The 24525-nt window shown below is 41.0% G+C and overlaps 1 protein-coding gene across 10 annotated transcripts in view; it reads right to left on the reverse strand.

Moving 5' to 3' along the window:
- Positions 1–3121: 3121 nt before the first annotated feature.
- NTNG1 (netrin G1) overlaps positions 3122–24525 on the reverse strand; it is a 319109-nt gene continuing 297705 nt past the window's right edge. For all 10 annotated transcript variants that reach the window (XM_021090119.2, XM_085023799.1, XM_085023796.1 and 7 more), the window contains one exon: positions 3122–4381. In XM_021090119.2, the coding sequence (XP_020945778.1) occupies positions 4131–4381 (251 nt within the window). In that variant the 3' untranslated portion in view covers positions 3122–4130. The remainder of the gene's footprint in view (positions 4382–24525) is intronic.

Below are 24525 nucleotides of genomic sequence, written 5' to 3' on the forward strand. Positions count from 1 at the left end.
GACGTCTGAAGCTGAAGCTTTAAATTGCACCAGACCATACACGGATAGACTCTAACACATGACAAATAGACAGAACATGTAGTTCAAAGTTCTCACATATTCTGTACAATCCTGTGATCAGAGAAACTGTTAAATAAGTATTTTATTTAGCATTTAACAACAGGTGAAGTGCAACAACCCATCTCCCACAGAGCACAGGGCATGCTATCTCTGAGTACGGGGGTCTTTACATCTTAGTAACACTGGATAATTGCCTGTGGAGTGTGAAGATGATATGTTTTCTCACAGCTGCCCCTAGTCCATCCGACCTTCTTGTATACAGTAAGGCTACAGGCTGGAGCAAAAGTGAGGTGGAGCACTGACTATAAGAACTGTTGAACTGTGCCCACATGCCTTCTTCCGATCTGTACCTGGGTGAATTTGTACCAACTTAGTGATTTGACTCAAGGGCACCTTATGCAGTGTTCATCTCCAGGCTGACCAACCAGGGAGGGGCCAGCACAAAAGGACCAATGGAAGCTCATATGCCATGTGTCTAAATATTAATTATACATCAAGCAAATATACTGTTAAATAATGCTATGTTCCACTCTGCTGCCTTGACACAAGTTCTTGATAACAACTGGAAACCAGGTATAATTTCAGAGCCTTTAGATTGCTCAGAGTTCTGCACTGGATCCCAGCCCTGAGGGAGCCCTGCTTTATCTCTCATCCACCCATTAGTCCCTTCTTTTCCATTCTTGAGCTCTGGTTTTCACTGCAAGGAGCCTCTTCTCACATGCCTGTGAATTTCCCAGCATATACTTCCAGGCCCAAATCACTAACTTATCTACACACATCACTTTTTGCCACCTCTTGTGTTCAAGGGTGTGCACTCATGATGCTGCCTGCTTTCAGGAGTGTATACCCCTAGAAGAGGTGCACACACCCTAAAAGTGGGTGCAGAACAGCTGGGCAGGGAATTCTAGGTTCCTGGCTACTGAGACAGAGTGGGAAGAGGTTAAGAATGGGCCCCTCTAAGCAAGGGCCCCTCTCTTGTGGGACTAAAGAGCTCCTCCAGGCTTTGCACAGGAATGAATCACTGTGTTCAGAAGCGAATCATTTCCACACCAACACAGGGCAATCTAATTACTTTCCTGTAAATACCAACTCTGTTCCATATAGCTGAACCTTGGGACAAAGATTCTCCGAAGTTTTATGTTCATCAATGGTTTTGATGGAAGGAATCCTATTTGTACTTTGTTGTAAAGTTGATAGATTAACTCATATATGACTGTAGCAACCAACCCTAAGGCTTAGTCCAAGGAGAGACGGACCAAGAATCGGCACCTTAAGTATGTGAACAATTTAGGACCCACTTTTCACCCCAATTTTGTTCTTAGACATCATATTGTAGATGGAGCCAGCTTTGCCAGAACGCTAGAAAGCAGCAGACGAATAAAATCCACTGAGTTGGGGCTTCATCAAAATAATACACCCTTTAGAAGAATTTGAGAATCCAGATTAAAAAGAGCATTTCATTTCCATTTGTTACATACCTAAAATTGAATTTATTAAAAGCAGATCACATCACTTCAGAAAATTCAAAAAACTGTATCTAAATACACTGAATGCAAGATATTCCTCATCAATTTAGATTCTTATAGCTTCATAAAGACAAAATGCAGAAGAATTGATTTAGATCAGGCCTTCATTAAATGTTAGAATTAGCTCTTGGAATACTATTTATTGAAATGTGAAGTTTGATTCCTGAGCATAGGGGCAAAGCCACGAGCGGATAATGGTAAAGTGCGTTGTTGCTGGAAACAACACAGTCTGCCTTTGGTTTGTGCTAATAAACTATAAGACAACTTAAATTCCAATTTTAATATTAGAAATCCACCTCATTATAAGTAATCTCAAACTCTGCATGTTACCGGCATTTTCACATGTAGTCTTTGGTAAGCCTGAAATTAATTTGCTGTTTATGCTTCTAATGCAATCTCCAATTTCTGGTTGGCCACTCTGGCACTAAGCCAGAGCTCTAATTTATTTCCATCTTTTCTTATTTCTTACATCAAAAGAGACTGTGGGTTTGAATAACAAACATTCAATCGACTTAGACGTGGGGTGGCAGGCAGCACAGGCATTACCTGTTTACCTTTTATTGCCTTCTTTGAATTGGCTTTTCTGGGAACAAACCCAATAAGACATGCTGTTCCTTCATCTAGTTTTTACCGAGGATATTTATCAGAAGACATCTCCCCTCCATCCCCCATTTCAGCAAGGAGCGGCGACAGGGTGAAGAATTCAAGCTGGAAGTAGGCTTCCACCTAACACCATCATAGGTTATTGCTCTATCAAGTCATGTAGGACTTCATTGCCCTTCAGACTCTGGCTTGGGCTGATAATTGTTTTTGATTCCAGGAGATGCTGCTGCTAACACATTTGTAACCTGTAGGATAACAGTGTGCTGGGAATGGAATACACACTGTTTCAGCCACTTGGTAACTTTGCAGAGGTCCGCCCCTACCCTCCCCGCCTTGCTGTCTTGCACAGTAATTGGCCTAATAAAAGGCAGAAACAAGAATTTATTACACCTTGGGCGGTACTTAGAACAAACTTTATTCTCAGGAACAGCAGTTATGCCTACTTGCTGCTGTATATTTTGATATTTCCTGTAAATACTTAATCTGAATATATTCAAAGTCAAATTGCTAATCACTCAATTTCCCTGCGACTTTCCTGGTTCCCCAGGTTGCTTCTTATGATACTCCATGTAAACACTGTAATTGGAAAGATACATAGATCAGCATCCCTAGAGTCACATGGTCACATCAATCTGTGAAAATAGCATGACTTAAAAATAAAAGTCTCTTAGTACTCTGCCAACAGGCTTTGGCATAATCTTGGCAATCACTTAGATTTTTTTTTTTTTTTTTGCTGTTATAATTTTTCCCAAGTGGAAATAGTCTCATATTTTGCAGAAGTTGTCCAAGCTAGTGAACATCAATCCATCTTCCTGGGTACTAAATTCGTCAGCTGAGTGTATTCAGTCCACATAGAAATCAGTAAAGTGAATGTGAATCTGCTTGGTGGCTGCTCCTTTCATCTTAAGAAATTGCAATACAAATTCCTGAAATCGTTTATGCAGGAATTTTTATTCTTTAAATCTTCCAGTGTTAAAGCAACAAGAAAACACTTAGACTGTCCTTTGGTGGAATCTTATTACACTTGTTATATATGTAAACTGATATTCTTTGATGCCAGCAAGTTCGTTGCCCTTACAGAGAAACCTCTGCACAATGAAACAAAACAGAACAAAAGAGGACAAAATAAAATGTCAGTCTTTGCTGATTTGAATTAGATACATTAACAGATTGTCTGGTAACACAAGTTGGCAAGAATACAAAAAATCTACATATTACAGTATTTCAAGAAAAATAACTTCATTTGAATACAAAAGGATAGATACACTTTCTTTTTTCCTATAGCCACTCTTGGACAGTGGACGTGTGCTGGCACTGGGATGACTCAGTGCTGCTGAGATATACCGGGGATGACTGGCTTGAGCTTGGAGGGGGCTGTTACACATGTGCATTACTAACATCAGACAAAGAAATCTTTCAACCAACAAGGGTTACAGAGCAACGTTCACTAAAGCACAGGTCGGAAGGGATTCAGGGGCTGAAGCGGGCCAGTATGGCAGCTTGTAACAGACTTCCTTAGACCCACAGTGCACTGCCGGCAAAGAATGCTTCTATTTGGTTGGTCCACACTCAGGGCCGGGGTGGGCTGGGCAGGGCACACCACGTGAGCGTAGCAAACCTTTTTTAGGTTGCTTGATTTGTTGGATTTTTTGTCCTTCCTGTTTGAGGAGCTGTCACAGCCTTTCCAATCCGCGATAAGCTCTGCAGCTGGCAATGTCATTTGCAGTGGTAATATCAACAGCTGCCAACTCCTCTGGAGTCAGAAATTAACAGTCTTGACTTGGGTGTGCTGTCCACGGCTGATAAATATGGCTTAGTTCAGTTAGGCCTTCTTAGTTTGTACACTGTGTTTGAGTGGGGGTGTCTGAGGGTGGTTTCCTATGTTAGTAGCAAATGCTGGGGTTGTGTTTGCGTGGCCCGCGCGGTGGCTGGATGCGCCGCCTAGATCCCCAGGGGGCTGGTTATCCCCAGCAGAGCGGCCAGCAGCAGCAGCAGCAGCAGCAGCAGCAGCAGAGAGGGGGAGCCGCGCGGGGGCGCCCCCTGGCCCGAGTCAGAGCCGCAGCTGCCTGCCTCCTCGCACCTCAGCTTCTCGCACAGGATGCCCGTATATGCGGCCGGGCACAGGCAGCGCACGTTGTTGTGGCACGTCCCTCCATTCTGGCAGTGCAGTAGCTCGTTGTCGCAGACATTCGCTGCAGAACGAGGGAGGGGGGCGCGGGGAGGAGAAGCAGAATCAATTTAAGTTCATCTGGTACATCACGATTTCAGCTTAAAAAAAAAATCTCTATTGATCCTGTGCTCCCCCCTCCCCTCTGCAAACTAAGCATGTGACTCCAATTTCCAAACAAATGTAGTTTGCTGCCTTTGTTTTGATCATATTAGTCCTTTCATATAGATTTCTGCTGCAATCTTGGGTATTATCACTGTCCATTTCAGGCTAGCAAATACAAAGTAATGCGATACTCCTGGTTTGGCAGTATCTTCTCTTCATGGAACTGGGACCTGCTGTGACCTCCAGGGTTTTTCAAGGATAGTGCCTGATTTAGGAATGCAGAGCTTTGAAGCCAGATGAGTGGAATTAAAATGCAAAGCAGTATTTCTAAAATGACCAAGAATCTCTAAGGGGTGGGCTGATCTCCCTGCAGGTGATTCCAGCGCTGCATGCAGGAAGGTAGGACCCAGCAGGCAAGCATGGGAGGGGGTAGGGAGCGCGGGGATGGGACGCAGGCAACATGCTCCAGTCAAGGGCCAGGCAGCAGCCAGATCCGAAAGCCTTTCCCGGGAGGCTCCGTGTGAGGAAGAGCAGTCACATTTGCCCCTAACGGCCTATTAGGATATTTACGGCCTTGTGAATATGGCAAGTCCAGTCAAAGGGTACCTTGATTTTCAGGAATAATAATCAATGCAATGGTGAAACCCTGATTACCAAAATTTCACTGTGTCATCAACTAACAGAATCAGTTTGAATAAATCGAGAAATTCCAGATACTAAAATTCATTGATTCAGGGTCCCTACCATGTAACTTTGATCTCTAATAATTTCTCATGTCTTCAAAAATCTGGTTATTCTCATTAATTCCAGATCTCCTAGTCTTTTAGATAATCAAGGTTTCACTGATTTAGCAGAATGATAAATAGAACTCAGGGAAATTAAATCGAGATCAAAAAGTAAAAGAGCCAAGAACACTTCTCAGCAACATATGCCGCTTAAGCACTTAATATATAGAGTCACTCTGGAATGGAGAGGGGTGCGCAGAGCAGAAAAAGTCACTTCTTAGAAATTGTAATATTTTTCATTTAAGAAAAATGTCATTGTTAAATTTCTCCAGGAATACCACACAAATTAAACACACACACACACACACACACGCATTTAACATTACTATCAAGTGTGAAGTATTTTAAAAAATAACCCTCCTCTCCCAAGTAATAATTCAATATAGAATATCGCCTTGTCCATTAATCATGTTCAATAGTCATGTCACCTTCAAAGGAAGCTTCTTCCAGGCAAACACGCTAATGCGTGTATGCAAATGAGCTGAGAAAAGATGGTGGCAGATGCTCACAGAGGAAATAACAAAGTGCCCGACACAGGGCTCTGCTTTCTCACCACCTACAACAATTTCTTGGCGGCCTCTAACATCGCTGCATAATGGATGGGTATAATTTTCAAAAGTGCCCATACTTGCTATCTGTTAAGGCTTACTAAATCCTTCAGGCTCAAAATATTGATATACAAGGTAGTGTTCCAGGGATTCTAATGTTTATGTAAGCTACCTCTCATTGGGTGGCTTAGAAATCATGAATATTATACCCAAATTATAGTATTCTATGAGTCACAGTGAAAAATGTCAAGATCTGTACTCTGAGGCAAAGTCTACAAGGGTTAAGTGGTAAAACACAGGGTCAAAATGGACAAAAACCCCTCTTTTTTTGGTGGTTGTTAATTTGGAAAAGATACGTAGGTTTTCGGGATTTTGTTTTGCTTACACTTCAGGAAATATCTGTTTAATTGGGGCAACATGGAATAAACAGATCCAAACAACTGTTTTCATTTAAAGTTAAAGATTCTCAGCATTTCTTGTTCCAGGCAGCAGATTGCTGAATGGGATATTTCCTTTCATTTGGGCACTAGACACAGGGAAATATCGTTTCCATCAATATCGATAATTGCTTGCCTTGAATAATTGAGAAGAAATCAATAGTTAATTAAATATCAGTCCCCTTAAGAAAAAAAAAAAAAAAAGCTATTATTCTTCTTCTTGGACCTGAATGTAAATCAGTTGTTGAACAGAGGTTTCTTTTTTCAAGAAGTCAGTGATTAAGTTAAAATTCAATACCTTTCCTACATTTAAATAATCTATTAATTGATGTTGATGATCATGAGAAATTAAATATTCAAGGACCAGATATAACCCAGGATTAATAATCTCATCAGTTGGGAAAACATATTTTCTGTAAGAGATAAGCAGAAAAAAATGAAACCTGGAACATATTTCGTTTTTTTTAGAATTCTCTGTAAGACATTACATTTGGTCCTTCGATTGCGCTATTCAACAAATACAGAACTTTACCACCTGTACAGATCTCTCTGTTGGAATCATGTGCTAGAAACACATCTAAACCTAACTACAAATCTTACCTGCTATTCATAAACTTATGCTCCATCTTCATGTCGTTTTGAACCAAATTTGTGGTGCTTAATTAATAAACTAAGTGGTTAACAAATATCATTGAGCTCTTCTTCAGCATATGAAACTTTGTACTAAACACCATGAAAAAAAAAAAAGTAGAAAGCATGGCCTCTGCTCTTATAAAGTTCAAATCTGGTTGGGAAAATAAAATATATATAAGAAATGATCTAATATTAATCTCATGAAAATATTTTATCATTTCCATTCAGCTCAAACAAACATCTGCTGTGTGCCAGCCACCCTGCTAAACTGTATGGTTGTACTTCTACCCGCCCTAAAGGAACTCACAGCTTTGCAGAAAACAAACAAATGAACATATACAGAAATAATTTTGATGCAATATATTAAAAAAGACTATAAAGGAGGTGCCTGCAAACTGCTAGAGGAACTCAGCTGCTGGTGTAAATAATTATTTGGGGAAAGATTAGAGAGGATTATAGAAAAGAGATTGTATTTGATCAATGACATGCATCAGGCAGATGCTGGTAGAAAGAACACCATGGGTGGGCAAATCGTATGAGTAAAGGCAAGGGGACGTGAAAGTACACTGTGCTGGTTATTAGGCCATTGTCTCTCAACACTAAATGCTCCTTTTCCTTCTGATGTTGAGGCTGGAACCCTGCAAACTGTCTCCTGGTTTCCACCAATAGGGTGCACTAGAGGGAACAGAGAAGATAGGAGGGAAGCAGAGAGTTCCATTTTCCTGTTTCTTGGCTCGAGCAATGGCCTTACATCTCAATAGCAGCAGTTGGTCCCAGGGCTCTGATTTTCAGAACCATTTCCATCTCACCCCTAGAGGTTCTGCACCAACCTGGCAGCATTCCTTCACTAGAGGTTTGAGTCGCAGCTCCAAGGGGCCCACGCCTAGCCTTTAGGAGGCACTTGCATCAGCAGATACCCCTCCTAAGAGGTATATAGGTTCCACATCTGTGGGGGTCTCTCCTACACACTTTTAGCTTCTAATAACCCCATCCTCTTTCCTATAACTCCTCAGCCCAAAAGTGATAACTGCTCCCTGCTTACGTGGTTACTATCTCTGAGTTACTTCAATGTCCTCTTCTCATGTTGAAATTCTAAAATCCTACTTAACCATCCCTCTTCATAAAGTCTCTCTGTTGAAATATCTAGTGTGGATTCAGTTTTCTGACTGGACCTTGTGTGAGAGATACATGGAACATGCTAGTGAGTGAGGAATGAGGAAGGAATGGTATGACCTGGCTCTGGAATGGTGTGATACATGGAACATGCTAGTGAGTGAGGAATGAGGAAGGAATGGTGTGACCTGGCCCTAACCCTAACCCTAACCCTAACAACACTAAGTAACAACACTGCAGAGTTTAGATACTTGGCAATGAGAAGCTGTCAAAGACCTTTGGGCAGGGTAGTGATTTAAAGACGGGGCGGGGTGAGGCTAAACCAGAGAAAGGATAGGCTGGAGGCAAGGTGACCACAGATGTCAACAAAATGGACTTGGTCTAGGCTAGAGCAATGGGGTGAACGAAGAGATGGGAATGGAAGGAGATGTGGGGACAGGTTATTTGAAATAGGTAAGAGACAGTCTGAGATTTTTGGCATTTGGATGCATCATTATACCATTTATTAAGAAAAGAAGATTGGAGGAAAGGTTTGGTCAGGAAAGAAAACAGACTCTTTTTTGGACCTGCTGACTTAGAGGGAAATGTAGGCTCTTCTGCAGGGTTCTTGTTATTAGTAGGAAAAACTAGTTAAGAGTTCAGGAGGTAGTTCATCCTGGAGATAAAGATTTAGAGCAGGGGTGATGGTGGTCATTGTTACAAAGAGTAAAGAGAAAGGAACAGAAGACCTCATCCTTCTAGAATACAGAGTAAGTGGAAATGAAACCTGCAGAAAGAACACTGCAGAATATCAGCATTTAAGCCCTAGGGATAGAAAGAATGACCACAAGTGATGATGAGAATAAAAGATGTTGACAAAATGCAATGATCATATGGGGTTATAAGATAGATCACAGAAGCCTTCCTGCTGTGGCTGGCCCTACCTAGGAATAAACAGCAGGACTGGAAGGGAGTGAGAGGAAGGGCACTTGGAGTTGGGTAAAGAAAATATGCAAAAGAAGCATTGCATGTTCTTGATTGAATCTGACAGAAGGGATTTTAGAATAATTAGAAAAAGGATTGGAGGAATTTGAGGAATTAACATTTAATAGAGGTCTTTGGCTGTCAGTCTAGAGTAGTGGTTTTCAACTGTGATGACTTTTGTCTCCCAGGGGACATGTGACAATGTCTAGAGATGCATTTGGTTGTCACACTTTGGGGGAGGGCATACTACTTGCATCTAGTAGGTAGAGATGCTACCAAATATCCTGTAATGAACAGGGAAGCCCCCCCGCCCCCAAAGAATTATCCTTCTTTTCTTTCTCTTTCTTTCTTTTTTTCTCTTTCTTTCTTTCTTTCTTTCTTTCTTTCTTTCTTTCTTTCTTTCTTTCTTTCTTTCTTTCTTTCTTTCTTTCTTTTCTTTTTCTTCCTTCCTTCCTTCCTTCCTTCCTTTCTTTTTCTTTTTTTTTTTTTTGTCTTTTTAGTGCTGCACCTGAGGCATATGGAGGTTCCCAGGCTAGGGGTCGAATTGGAGCTGTAGCTGCTGGCCTACACCATAGCCACAGCAACTCAAAATCCAAGCCCCATCTGCGACCTACACTACAGCTCACAGCAACACCAGATCCCCAACCCACTGAGCAAGGCCAGGGATCAAATTCGCGTCCCCATGGATACTAGTCAGGCTTGCTAACTGATGAGCCACAACGGGAACTCCAAGAATTATTTTTCAATTAATGTTGGTGATAAAATGTTAAAGGCTTGGATCAGGGTATCCGTTCACAGCAATGAAGACAGGCAGCTGTCCTTGTGTATACTGGGGAAAAGAGAATGAAGATGTCTTGGTGATTTTTGATCAGAGAGAGTAAGTTTCCAGGTGCAGAACCATAGGAATGAAGGCAGCTATAAGTACTTGGAGCTGAAACATAAGAATAGATTATCTTCCTGGGGGAGTATCCCAGAGGGCTAGGATCTAAGACAGACCCTTTAGTACTGCTCACAATGAAAGAGAACCAACATCATCCTTATCATGTTCTACCTTGCTCTCATAGAAATAGTAAAATCAAAGCTTAAAGAAACTATCTAGATAAGCTCTAGATGAGGAAACTGAAAACAGTTAAGGGTAGCTCCAAATCTAGAAACCAGGCCTCCCAATTTCCAGATGACTGCTCTTCACATAGAAGAGAACAGTCAAGAGAAATGTAGTGATGTGTTGCACAGTGTGCGCTGCATTCTATGCTCCTCAAGACAAAGGAACTCTTGTAAATCTTTGGAAGATTTTCATTTGCATTGACAACTGCTCTGTTTTTATACCACACTAGGCAGAGGTCTTCGTTAATAGCATTAAACACTGGATCTTCTAGAGTTCCACCACATTCTGGCAGAGCTCCAAATACAAATCAGCTCATATACAAAATACCAACAATATCAAAAGTCTAGGTTGGGAATGGCAGCTATGTTACATATGCTCTCATTTCCTCTTCCTCTAAGTAGAAAACATAGCTACTTAATCATGGCATTCTCTTGCACTAAACTTCAGAACTCCGCTCAACACAAGGTTTTGGGCAACCACCATCAGTTGATAAAACTGGCATGAGGACAAATGCCCATTTAGAAAATCCTGGCATTCTCTCCATTTCATCTTGTGTGTCACTGCAGATTAAAAATCCCACTAGAGATTTCTATCCAACATGAACCTTGTGGTCACCACCTCTTTATTTGGTGCCCTTCTATGTGGATTTGGCTCAAGTGCTGACCTTACTTGTTAAGTATTCACATTTCATTCTTTCTTCATGACTATTGGCCGTCTAAGAGTATGCTATCTCAGCAAACAGTGAGGGTTCATTTTTAGAGCTCTTATACAACCCTTGACCCCATATTGGACACAAATTGTTATCTGCTAGACGCAATTCTTTTGATCATGATTAAACGTAACCCTCAGATATATGCAAAGCTTATACGACTTTGGTACTAGCTTGACTATATTCTAAAGGGTTATTTTACTACTGATAGAAATAAATTCATTATGCTGTGTCCAATATCACATACAACAACCTATAACCCTGTGAGGTTTCAATATCAAGAATGCTTTCAAATGTAGTGACTAAGGTAACTCTGTGGCCCTTGAGATAAGGTTATGGTATCAATGTTAGACCCAGACAGTTATGGGGCCAAAAGATGATGTGTGGAATCCGGTGGAAAGGCTGAAGTCAGCAAGGTGACCTAACAGCTCTGATGACAGCTTCAGTAAGCAAGCCACCTTAGTAGATAAATAAACTCCCATAGTCCCTATGCATTTATAAAAACACTCAGAATTTTCATAGCAAAAGAACAGGGACAAGCGGCATTTCCTCCTCCGTCTTTCACTTCTTTTTATCTTACTTCTAACTTGGATAATGAGAGTCACAGGGATGTGGATAAGTCATTCGATCCTTTAACTTTTTTGTAGGTTTCTTGATTGTCAAATACTTTTCCTAAACAGAAAACTTGTCAAAATGCGAATTAGAAGACTTGATTCCTTTTCCCTCTGTTAGTCCTTTCTGAAGGGTATGGAAAAGCAGACCTAGAGAGGAAACCCAAAGGCACAAAGAGGGTACCAGCTAGGACTTAGTGTTGCTACTTGTTCTATTCTTTTCTTTTGCAACCCAAAGGGTCACGTATTCCCATTATGGTCATGATGATCCATTACACTACCAAAGGGAAGTTTGCTTTTCTCTGTTTGGGTCTTGTTCAAAGCTATACATTTAGGTTCGCCCTGTCAGTGAGCTGCTATGCTTGAGCAATGCTGGGTCTGTATTTATAGACTTGAAAGTTTCTCTTTTTGGCTTTGTCTCCTGCACTTCAAGGAATCAATGCAATGCGTTACCATGACAGCCTTTCTTGATGGTTGTGTTAATAAAGTGACCTCTACCTTCACCACCAGAAACAAGCCCAGGATTGCTGAGGGAAAGATATTCCAAATTGTTCCCGTCCTTTTCAAAGAAACGTCAAAGAGCGAATAACCTCTGCCAAACAGGCTAATAACAAAGGCATGTGTGCAACATTCAGTTCTGATTTAGGCATTTGAGAGTTTGTGGAGGGAGATGAAGAGCTGTGATTATGACCCATTTATTCAGAATTGGTGGCTGTTTCACTAAGTTGTGAGATGTAAAACTGAACCCACAGGTGAGCTCCTAGGGTATGGAAGAAACTTTATAGACTGCTGTCTAATGGCCTGTTGGGGAATTCTAGGTACACGAACTGCATTTTTCCTATCTTCTCTTGCTCATGTCTGGCCATGGTTGGGGATGTGGGTTAGTGGTTAAAACAACAAAAACCACCACAACAACAACACCGATTAAGAGTCGTAAAACCCAAGTTCTAGTGCTGCCTAGCCATCGGTTTGCTGTAAGGCCTTGGACATATCACAAAACCCTTAATGATTCATCCATCATCCAACCAGGCAAGGCTAGATGATGGACACATAGTGGGAGCCAGATGGACAATGCTGCTGCTTCTGTGGAGCTTACATTCTCGTGATAATGTTAGGGAAGGAGTTCATCAAACTTATTTCTGAAGTTTCTCTTGAACTTCAGGATTTGCATGAATACTTCTTACGGAAATCCTATCATCTTAAAAGGCAAAGAGTGAGGAATTCCTCCTCTTTTTCATTAAATACGTGATAACGGTTGGACTTCTCCCATGTTATGAGTCCTGATAATGACTGAGGTGGCTGTTTGGCTTGATCAGTTTCGGCCATTGGTCTTCTCTAGTGCCCCATGGAACACGGATGTTTTTTTCCTCACTAGAGGCATGAGGCAGTACCACGAGAATTAGGGTGGAGAACTTGTGATTCAGGTCTGGTCTTAGTGGTTAATGGGCTGGGTGAACTTGGAGAAATCATTTAACCTCTTGTGCTCCTCTTTCCTCACTTCTAAAGCAAGGGTAATAACACCTGTCCTATTCACTGACCTCACAGTTGTGTGAGCCTCAAGATGAATTACGTGGCAGTGCTTTAAAAAACATAAAACACAACCTAAGTATACTTTGTTAATGTTCAGTACCTTCCCAAGCTCCCCTAATGCTAGAGGCCCAGGGTGGACGAGTGAGGTGCTTCTTTCCATCTCTGCCAGAATAATGAATTCATCACCACCTATCCAATTCAAGGTACTTGAGGTGAAAAAGGAAGCCAATGTCCTCTCTCAAAGACAGCATCTGTATACATCCTCTGTGGGTATGAATCTTGAGACAGCATGGGGTCAAGCAAGCAGTTATTGAATATTTGAAATCAACTGCCGTGTACTTGCAAGGTCAGCTCGGACTGGAAGTGCCCGTTTCCTCCAAGATGACTTGCATACTCTCATTCAATGTGCTTTCTCCTGTGCCAATCAGAGTACATAAGGTGTGTTTTCAGAGTAGCATAGGGGACACTGCCCCTTGGCCAAATTTTAGCCTTTTCAACAGTGAGGCAGGAGATAGAGTGTCTAGACTCAAACCTGGGGGCCATCAAGTGGAAAAAGCCTTGCATTCCTGCTCTCATCCACACTCTCCTCTATGTCTGTATCCATCTGGGGACAGTGTTGTTGGTGGCAGGATCCTTGTGTGACAGCATCCAGCCTACTTTGTATCAGTGTAATGAGGCCAAAGAACAGAGCTAAAGGGGCTGTATGGAACAATGTGCTGCCATCAGCTGGCAGTCAGATGTGACTGGGTAATCAAGTAGGGCAGGTTCTGACAACAGAGAGCGGTCCATCTATTCTTAGTCATCTAATATCAAAGCACCGATTATGGGAGTGACACTTGCTCTTGTCCAAGCAAAGAAAATACTTCAAAACATCCTAAGAAAGCCACATTCATCTGAAGGAGCCTATGCCTGCAGTATGTGGTGACCCGGCTAGCATGAATGAGATAACAGGTGACTCCAATACAGTCGCTAGAAGCACTGCCCAAACACCTCCAAAGTTCTTAGCTGTTGCAACCTGAAAAAAAAAAAAAAAAACCTTTGCTAATGTTGAGAAATAATTAATTCACTGAGAATCCCATAAGCCAAAGGCTGGGCACCTTTCCCAAAGCGATCATTAATGATGTATTGAAATCCTATTTAGGTCAACACCTTCAGACACAGACACAGGCAAGGTGCTCATAAAAACAGTGCTGAGAAATCACAGACTTTCTCATCTGGTATCAGAAAATGCACTTGTCTAGTTTAATAAAAAGGTGCGACCTCTACTCTTTTGCCCAAGGTGAAAGACAGTGCTCAGTGGGAGGCACAGTCACACACGATGACAACATACATCAGGGTATAAATCATCATTTCAAAGTACATGACATCTGTCAGAAGAAAAAGCAGTACAAATATTTATGTAGTGATCCCCATAAGTACAGACAGACACCTCTCTATATACCTTACAGAATTTAAACCTTAGAGAAAGTACCAGGACAGATCATACCAAAATGTGACCAGTGTTCATCGCTAGCTGGTAGGAGTGTAGGCGATTTTTGTGACTTTAGCTTTCGTCTTTATACTTTTTGCTCTTTCCACATTGTCTGGAATAAATATACAGTCCTTTGAAAATATTAAAAATGTTAACAAAAAGAATCATTATTAAGGTAAAGTAAAACTATCTTTTAATGAGATGATGGGGTACTTTCAATAAGTGAATCATGTGACCACATTATGCCATATTTCAGTATTTGTTATTAATACATACATATTTATAGTAAAACTACCAATTATCTTAAATATCAACAAAAATCATCTCATAAAAGGCATGATACCTACACAATCCTATAATCACAGGAGAGAATGAGATACAAGGATTCCTTGCCTTGCAGAAGGCTGCACAGCCTCACAGGTGGATGGAACCAGTAGAGTCCCCTGAGCTAAAGGGATCTGTAGCCCAAGGGCCATCTCACTGTTAACTAGAGCAGACAGATGTAAAGTGAGCAGATATTTTGACATTTGAAAATCAAGCCACCATGATGATTGTAACTGAATTTCCCACTACTCTTCCAGTACAGGGGGTCATTGTCAGACTTAACATAAAGAAAACTTTAGTCTATGCTCCTTGGGTCTGTGGGAGACTCCTATTTGCTGTACTTGTACATGTCTGTACTGTATCTGTTCATTGTGGTTGTGTCATGAATATTCAGCCCTGTTCCTGACACCAAGTAGATGGCCAATAAATATTTATAAAACAAGTAATAAAATTTCTCTTTTGTTCTCTGCCTCTGTCTGAATGGTGAATTCGTATCTATTGCTATTAGACAGGTATCAAGACAGATCAATATATTGCTCATGGGTTGGAAAACAGGAAGTAGCAGGAACTATTCTTTGATGGCCCCATTTAATTTCTGTGGAGTTGGAGGTAGGGCTTCTGCTGAGCCTGAGAGGTAGAATTAAGCTGGAGTTAACTCATACTCTGGAGTTAAGGAAAGGGTGAACTATCTGCTGAGATTGGGAGGAAGCTCGCCAGGGACAGTTTTGCCATTCCAGCTCAGCTGAATGAGCAAGAGGACAGTGACCTGTTTTGGGGTATCTTCCTTTGATGATACCATATATCCCTTGGGAAGGGATGGAGGGAGGGCAAGAAGCCAGGGTAGGCAGGTGAGCTAAGAGGTCAGAAGCACTCTCTTCATTTTTCATTAGTTAAAATGTATTACTTCTCATTAGAATCTTGGTGTTGTAGGTAATACAAACGTTAAAAAAAAGTGACCCTGAAGGAAGTTGGTAGTATGTTTCTTTTAATTGGAAGGGCACTAGTTAAATTTTGAATGCAGGCTAAAGGAAAATCCAGGGAGCTGTTCTAGTGGGACTGGGATGGAAGTGAGAGAATTTTTTTTTTAATTAATTTATTTTTTATGGCTGCACAAGCAGCACATGGAGGTTCCCAGGCTAGGGGTCCAATCAGAGCTGTAGTCGCCAGCCTACACCACAGCCACGGCATCATGAGATCGAGCTGCATCTGTGACCTACACCACAGCTCACAGCAATACCAGACCCTTTACCCATGGAGCGGAGCCAGGGATTGAACCCACAACTTCATGGATACTAGTCGGGTTCGTTAACTGCTGAGCCACGATGGGAACTCTGGAAGTGAGAGACCTTGAAGGCCACAGAGGAAGAGCGAGTATAGGTAGAAGGATTTGATGCTCCCTGAGAATTGTAAGAGGCAATCCACACAGTCCCATTCGGTTTTGAGGATAGATCTGTAAAGCACTTCACATTCTGAGCAGGAAGCAGCGAATACTACAGGCCTTTACGTTCAGCATTAAGAAATTCAAGTATCTGTAGCTGAAAGGAGATAATTGTGTCATTAATTCATACGTGTGGGGTTTTGTTGTTGTTGTTGTTGAGACAGAATTTCAATGCCTCCGAGAACTCTGTAAAGCTGAAATATAATTTGAGGTTCCTGTTTGTCGAGCTACAGCCAAATGTCTCCTTAGAGACTTAATTTTTCCTACATATACTTGGCAGGAGTGTTCTAAATACAGTCTAAGCCCTCTTAGGATTTTTAAACAGCAGGGATATTTAAGCATGAAAAATAGCTACTGAAATCACACAGCAGTAACTTTTCTTAATGATTTTTTTTTTTCCTGGGTATCACTGTAATTCACTCTTGTCTTCCGTGGCCTTGCTGTCACCATAACCACCTCCTGACAATGTCAAACCAAGTCTTGGGAGGTGATTTTATAATGTCAGGATGAAACAGAGCTATTTCTCTGTTAATGCCAATGTCAAGGCAAAATGAATTGGTGTCAATAAATTCAAGGTGAGGAAAACAACATTATGGAATCAAGAGAATGTGCAAAATGATAACTTGAGTCATTTAGGGATGCTGGGAGCAGGCAAAAAATGACTGCTAATTTTCAAAAATGTATTTGCTACTGTACTGGGGACCAGATATTTAATGATCTAAAACACATTAGTGAGGTTGGGAAAAGACGAAGGGGTTATAATTACAGACAAGTTATAAGCACACTTTCTCAATAAATTCATAACTCACCACTGCAACTCATACTGTCTTTTCCCATTGATAAATTCCTGGGACACTCAACATTTGAACTACCAAGTGCAGTACTTCATTGTCTAGTGTGGTGTTGTCCAGGAGTCTGGGCTCGAATACTGACATCACCACTAGCGGCTCTCCAATTTGAATTTCTGAGCTTCTTTTTCTTTATCTCTAACCGAGGCCATCTCTCGGGGCTGTGGTGAGCATGTGAGATCATTCAACTTAATGATTATTATTAAGTGCTTTTTAAGTGCCAGACACTGCTCAAAGTTCTGCAATAAAATGACAGCTTGGAAAAGCCGCAGAAATAGGGTTTGTTTTGCTTTTTTATAGGTTCATGTATTTATGTCTCATTAGATAATGCAACTTTGCAAAGTGGGTGCTCTTGTGTCTCCTAGTTCATGTTCATCATTAATAATTTCCACTGAGTAATAAAAATAAACAAAATAAAATTCAACCAGTAAAATAATAATAATAATAATAATAATAATAATGACTTCCTGATTCTTTGGTGCTTAAATACTTGCAGATTTGAAAAATATCATCTTTCACTCCAACAGCTCCTTACATGGAAAAACAATGGCAATGTATTCATTTTTCTTTAATGTAGAAAACAACAGACAAAAGCCTTTATTTAAGAAAAATAGTTGGGTAAAGACAGGGATCCTAAACTAGCTCATGAGTAACATTAGGAAATTCTCTGCAACATAATTGTTACTGAAACTAAACTTGAAACATGAGGCAGGAGGAGAGGTACCTCAGGATCCTTCCTCATCATCCAAAGGAACCCTTTCATCATTGGTTAAGACAAGGGTGCAGGAATGAGAAGAAATCCACATAAAAGATGACCCAAAATGGAGGAAATGAAGTCACTGCAAGTATAGAGAAGGACATTTTAAGGCTTTCCCTATGAAGAGCCACACTGTTGTGTCTCAGGAGAGAGGAGAGCTAGTTAGACTGAAATCAAGAGGCTAGCAAGCAATGTGTGGAAGCCATGCCTTCTGGGGCTTTCAGATCCAGCAGCAGAAAGAAAAAAAAAAATTATAAATTGGTTTGGATACCACTGGGAGGCTGTGAACATTATTTAAAACATAGTGGAAAGATGTTAGCACTTCTCTTTGAAGCAGACTAAGACATACCAAGGTTAGATGAAGTAGGGATGAATAAGATATGGGTGGGCAGGTTAAAGAGAAATCATACGATGTGCTTTGAAATACCTTGTTCTAACGTATTTCACTTTCTTTGACATCCCTTACTCTTTTTCTTTGAATACATGTACTTTTTTATATTAATAAGGAGTTATTTTAGGATATAAATTCTGTGACAATAAGGATTTTGACTGTTTTGTTCCTGGCTGTATGTGCAAGCCTAGAACCACATCTAGTACCAGATCATATCGAATGAGTTATCTGAGCATTTTTGAGTGAATGAATAAATGAATTTTGTAGGAAAAAACACTTACTCCATATCCATTCCTTCATTTCTTCTTCTAGAATACTTTCCCATGTGTTTATTCTTTGTCTCCTAAACCAAATTGCACAGAAGTGCTGTAGCCAGATTGAATTTTCTAACAAAGTGTTTTCACAATAGCTTTCACTCACAACCTTCGATGGCTCCCCACTGCTAAATGGATAACTCTGCTATCAGGAGCCCCTACAATGTGATCAGAATCTTCTCCCCATTGTCTGCTTTCACTCCCCAATATGAACTTGAACTTGCTACTCATAACTAATCTATTCACTATCTTACAACACACACACTAAAAGTTAAATTAAATTATAGTTAAGAGGCTAGACACTTTTACATGTCATCTTGCTTAATATTCCCACTAACGTGGCAAAATAGGTACTTAGTACTATTATTATTATTATTATTATTTCCATTTTATGGGAAGCCTGTGGGTCTTATCCAAGCCCCACCAGTGAGTGAACAGCAGAGGCAGGACTAGAACTTAGACGTCTCTGACTCCAAAGCACTGTCAGTCCATGGTGCCCTTCTGTCCCTTGATGGCTGGATACCGGCCCCTGAGTCAGTACCTCCATGTCCTTCCCTAAACTCCCCACCTGTCTTTGAATGTCCAACTCACAGACAACCACTACCATAGTGCCTCTGACTGTGCCAGCCCTCAGACACCTGTCCTGCCTTTCAAGCCTGATAGCAGATGATCTATTTATAGATCTGGACATAACACAGATGTACATATAATTTGAATGGCCCGGATTTAAATCTTGGTTCCACAAAATACTAGCCTGGTGATCCCATGCAAATCACTCAACCCATCTTTGCCTCATTTATAAAAAGGAGGTAATTTAATACCTGGTGTCCACCTCATAGGATTGGTATGTAGCTTGAATGAATGAATGAATACATATTAGGCAATTGCAGCAATATCTGACATGGAATCCTTCAGGAAATGTTAAGTTTTATGTGACTCGTTAAAACCTACAACAAACACTCTTTTTTCATGTGCATTTCTTGTGTCCTCAACTAAAGCCTGAGCAATATGGGGGCAGGGTGTCCATTGCCTGGTGCTCACTCATTTTCATCGTCTGCACTGGGCAGTGTGGTGCTTTGTGTGGTGTAGACGGGCAGTCTACAAACACGGCTTCCTGAGGGCAGCAGAGATCACTTACCTTTGGGCACTTGGACCCCTTTTATCTTTGTATTCTAAACATCTATGCTATTTTCTGGAACCTTACAGGTTTCTTCAGAGATTTCTACATCCCTAAGATTGTAAAGAGTTAAATCACTCCTGAGAATAGAACTGAAATGAATCTGACTTTCATGACTAACTCCAAGTAGTGATTTCAGAAAAGTCCCTCAACTTAGCCTATAATATCTTTGTTTCTGTTTCTTTTGTCATAGAGAGAAGGAGAGCAGCAGGAAAAAGAAAAAAAAAAAAAAAAAAAAAAAAAAAAGAGGGCCAAGGAGGACTGAGAAGGGGGGAATTATGGGGTTGGGTTGATTGGCAGAGAAATACCTACAGGCACATTTTCGGAAATGCAATACCTCCTAAGAGTGTCTCCAGCTCTGTGTTTTGGTTTTTTTGGGGGGTGGGGGGTGGTGCTGGAATACATTTAAAGTTTAAAACCTTCAAGATCTTAAACTAATGTTTAAGGTCTAGGCTATTTCACTTCAAGGATCAATAGGACTCTCACGTAATCCCCATAAAAGAGCACAGAAGGGTGATCAGGCTTTTGCATTCCACAAACTTCCATTCAGACTTGTCCTGAGGTCAAAGGTAAGACCCTGACTCAAACAAACACATTTCTTGTCACTGGCTGTGCTACTTGGTATACTGTGTGATCCCGCATGGAAAATCTTATCTGGCTTTCTCTTCCAGGGTTCCAGTTGTTTTGTTCCATGTGGTTGTTCCATGCAGGCTTCTGGTCAATCTAAAATTCTATGTTCTCACTCTTCACTCTTTCTTTGGATTCCTGCTACTTGCCACAGTTGCATTAGATCTTTTATCTGTGTCCAGTCATGAATTTCCATGCAGTGCTTGCTTTTCACAACAGGTGCCCCTAACTAGTCATATTTCTTGAATATCACTCTAGCCTATTAGGATCTGTTTCAGATGGGTCTTCAACCTGTTCAATCAGGCAGTTCCTTTGTGCCAAAGATGTGGCTGGTTATACATCTTAATGCCTCTTAAATCAACCTACAATGTTTAAATGCTCTAGTCTAAATAAAGGCTAGCATGTGGCTGGCCTGGCTTTAACAAGACACAACAGGGCAGTTTATCCACAGATTGTAAACAAAGAAAAGATTCACAGAGGTCAGGGTGGGAAATGAGGTTTTTAGAGTTGTAAAGATGATGCCCCTGCTTATGTTAAGCAGAGGGAAAGAAACACATAATTCAAAGGATGGTAAGTTAAAAATAAGGCTGTTACTTTAAACTGGAATACTGAAACCATTACCCTGTTGCCACTAATTGCTCTCATATTTCCAAAATGAGACTTTTTTATAGTCTATGAAGGAAGTATATAATTTCAAAACAACCCCAAATCTCCCAAATCCATCATAATAAAAATACATCTAAAATGAATACATATCATTTTTACTGTATTGTGGGCACTTGGCAATTTTTAGGGTTACCGATGATGTGAAGAATGAGTAAGTACCATAATTTAGTGAACTCAGGAGGCAACTCCTAAAGACATAACCAGGACCCTTGTTTAAACCAGGTAACAGACTGCTTGAAAAAAATCTTGCAAAACCTGAGTACATTTTAGTTCATGACAATTTTCTGGTAAGAACTCTTGGCTTTTTTTTTTTTTTTTTTTGACAGAATGCTTAACTACCTAAAAAAATTTAATAGTATGGATTATTCATTTGCTCTTTTAAATTCATCAATTTTATTTTCTGGGAATAAGTGTAAGAAACAAAGAAACCAAGGGACTGCAAGTTGAAATGGTGAGTTATTTTTCCTAGTATTACATAACTAATGCGATAAAAGTTTATGGCAAAAATTCAGTCAGGGAAGAAGAATGATGCCAAAATTTCAAGCTAAATGAATTGGTATGACCAAGGTATAAACGACAAGAGATAGATTTATTTTCCAATGCTAAACATCAATCGATCCTTAACTATACTGCCAGGAGCAATACTGTGAGAATAATGGGAAGAGACTGAGTGACCACACGAAAAAGTAAAGGATTTGCAGTGATTTCCAGCCTTCATTAGTTTATGTCCTAAGAAGCACAGAGTGACTTTGTGTTGATGATAGGTACTTGCCTAATGACATCAAAATGCATGCTCAATATCTGCTCAGTAGGCCAGGAATCAAGCTCAGAGCATTCCTGACTGGAAACCCAGGCTACAAATGAAGACCTGAGCTGGCTTCAGGAGAGGGAGGGAAAATTTCATTTCCTGGCTTGTCTGATGATGGACCAAAGAGACAACTGGAACTAGCCTGGCACAGTTTGGTTTCTCACCCACTCTTTTTGAGAAATAGAAAAGGCTGCGAAGTCACGCAGGGCTGGATCAAGTCTTGGCTCTTCCTTGTCACTAGTTCTGGGACCGCCACTGGGCAGGTAACCTCCCAAACCTCAGCTTCCACATCCGTGAAACAGGCACAACAGATGTGCCCAGGAGGGTACTTTTAGAGATGAAAATGGACCCTGCAAATAAAAAGCTTACCAATGACTGGTAACTATTTTGATTATAGAGAGGTCTAAATGAAATATGACTGTCCATGAATCACCTGGCAAGTAACAAGAGCTTCTTACATGTTAATTCCTCTTCTTTTCATAAGAGATGGAAAAAAATTCTCTACATCCTCTTTCTTCCTGTTTGGTAACTAAAAAGAAAAGTGCATACTGATAGGCCAGTGTATGTGGCACTTCCTGAAGGAAGGGTTTCAATCAAACCAAAATAACAATAGCAAAAGCTAATATTTATTTATTGACCACTTAGTTTGTAAGGGCATTATTCTCAGTACTTCCCATGCACTGATTTATTTAATTCTCTTTGCAATCTCACAAAGTAGGTATTCTCACTTCATTCAATAGCTTTACAGATAAAGAAACCAAGACTCAGGGAAGGTAGATAACCTAAGGTCACACAGGTAGTGAGTGGCAAAGCCTCAGATCTGACCTAGTCCTGTGGCTTTAATCCCTTTGTTCTTCTGCCTGATTGCTCTGCTCCAGGCTCTTATGCTGAAAAGCTGAGACTGCTACTAATTTTTGTTCCTCCGTTTCCTTCTCTACTCAACAGAATCAAATACTAATCAATGATAAGGCATTCACGTGGTGAGGGGAAGAAAAACCTGGAAAAGCACATCTCCGTTGCAGACACATCAAAATCTGGCTTTAATACTGAGTGTCTCAGCCAAGGCTGGCACAGACTATAACAGGTCCTTAATCCATCCCTTTTCATTACCTACTTTGCTCGTGACATAATCTGAGCCACTAACGCCTCTCACTTGAACTCCTGTTGCCTGGTTAATTCCATCCTTGCCCTCCCCACCCAATGCCCCTTCTACAATCCATTGTCCATAGAGTAGCCAGAATTATGGTTTTTAATTTAAATTCCCATATTTATGCCACTCTCCTGCTCAAGTAACATCTGCTGCACTTAGAACAAAATACACGGAGTTCCCGTTGTGGCGCAGCAGAAATGAATCCAACTAGGAACCATGAGGTTGTGGGTTTGATCCCTGGCCTCGCTCAGTGGGTTAAGGATCCGATGTTGCCATGAGCTGCGGTGTAGGTTGCAGACGCAGCTCAGATCCTGCACTGCTGCAGCTCCAATTCAACCCCTATCCTGAGAAATTCCACATGCCACAGGTGTGGTCCTAAAATGGCAAAAAAACAAACAAACAAACAAACAAAACAACCAAAATACACACCTCTTGTCCTGGCCATGGGGGGCCTGTGATCTGCTGCTTAAATATCTCCTTCTTCTACCTCATCACAGACCACTCCCTCTCACTGTCCCAGCCACACCTGCTTCCTTCCATTTTCTGAACTGGCCAAGCTCCTTCCTGCCTTTTGCCTTTTTCAGAAGGCGTTTCCTTTGCCTGGAATACCCTTCCTCCAGACTTTCCACAGTGGGCTCTTCCTTGATACTCAGGTCTCAGCCAAAGTGTTACCTTCTCAGAATGGTGTTGGCTGATCACCAGTCTCACCTGGTGTCCTCCCACCTACTGTTTTTCTCATTTCCCATCTGCCTCCCACCAGCTCATGAGCTCTTGGGAGCAAGGTCTATGTTTATCTTCTTACTACCATCTTCTCAGTCCCCAAAACAGTACCTGGCTTAGAATTCATGCTCAATATACATCTATTAAATAAACCAAAGGCTTCTATGGCTTTTTTCACCCAGCATCCTTCCTTTATGGGCCTAAAAATAGGTCAGGGATATAATGGGTTTTGTGGAAGCTCGCCTGGCTGGAATGGATTTTAGTTGCTTTCTGCTCCAGGATTAGATAAACTCTTCTGACCTTCTGGGCTAGACGACTCGATGGTAACTACAGAACATAATTAGCACCCCAGCATAGAGTGGGCTGCCAGACCCTCTAGAGTTAAATATCACAGGACGTGCCACGGCAGTGTTGTTTCATGCAGCCTTGCTCCAGGGGAATATTATGCACTTGGCAATCCAGCAGAAAATTCCCCTTGGAGAAAGATCGTTCCTCATGATGGATGGACAGTTTCCAGCATTGGTTTCCACAGCTAGGCTACCTCCTAATTTCTAGTTTCATATAAAAGTGAAAGCTGAAGGATGTACTGCTGTCAAAAAAGGAACCTATCAAATAATTACAGCTATTATTTCAACAGAACTGCCTTTTTGCCTGGCAGTGCAGCTAAGATGCTAAGAATATAAATATTCATAAGAAGTCAATATTAAACCATGGGCCAGGGAAGAAGTAATTTCATATCCCAACCAGGAACTATTGGATTCCTTTGTGATATTTAATTGCCAGAGTTATTCCAGATGCTAAAAAACCTGTCCTGCTGATAAAATATTATCAGTTCACATCCTTCTGAGGAAAAGAGCAGAGGAATGATGTCACGGTAAAAGAGGCCACTAATGGCCCGAGAGCGTGCTCCTGCTGAACTGTCAGCATGGCACTGTGCAG

This window comes from Sus scrofa, chromosome 4 (assembly GCF_054392235.1).
Source record: "Sus scrofa isolate SSC_HxYL_T2T_F1_AM1 chromosome 4, Sscrofa_HxYL_maternal_Yorkshire_Landrace_v2.0, whole genome shotgun sequence".
NCBI classification, from domain to species: Eukaryota; Metazoa; Chordata; class Mammalia; order Artiodactyla; family Suidae; genus Sus; species Sus scrofa.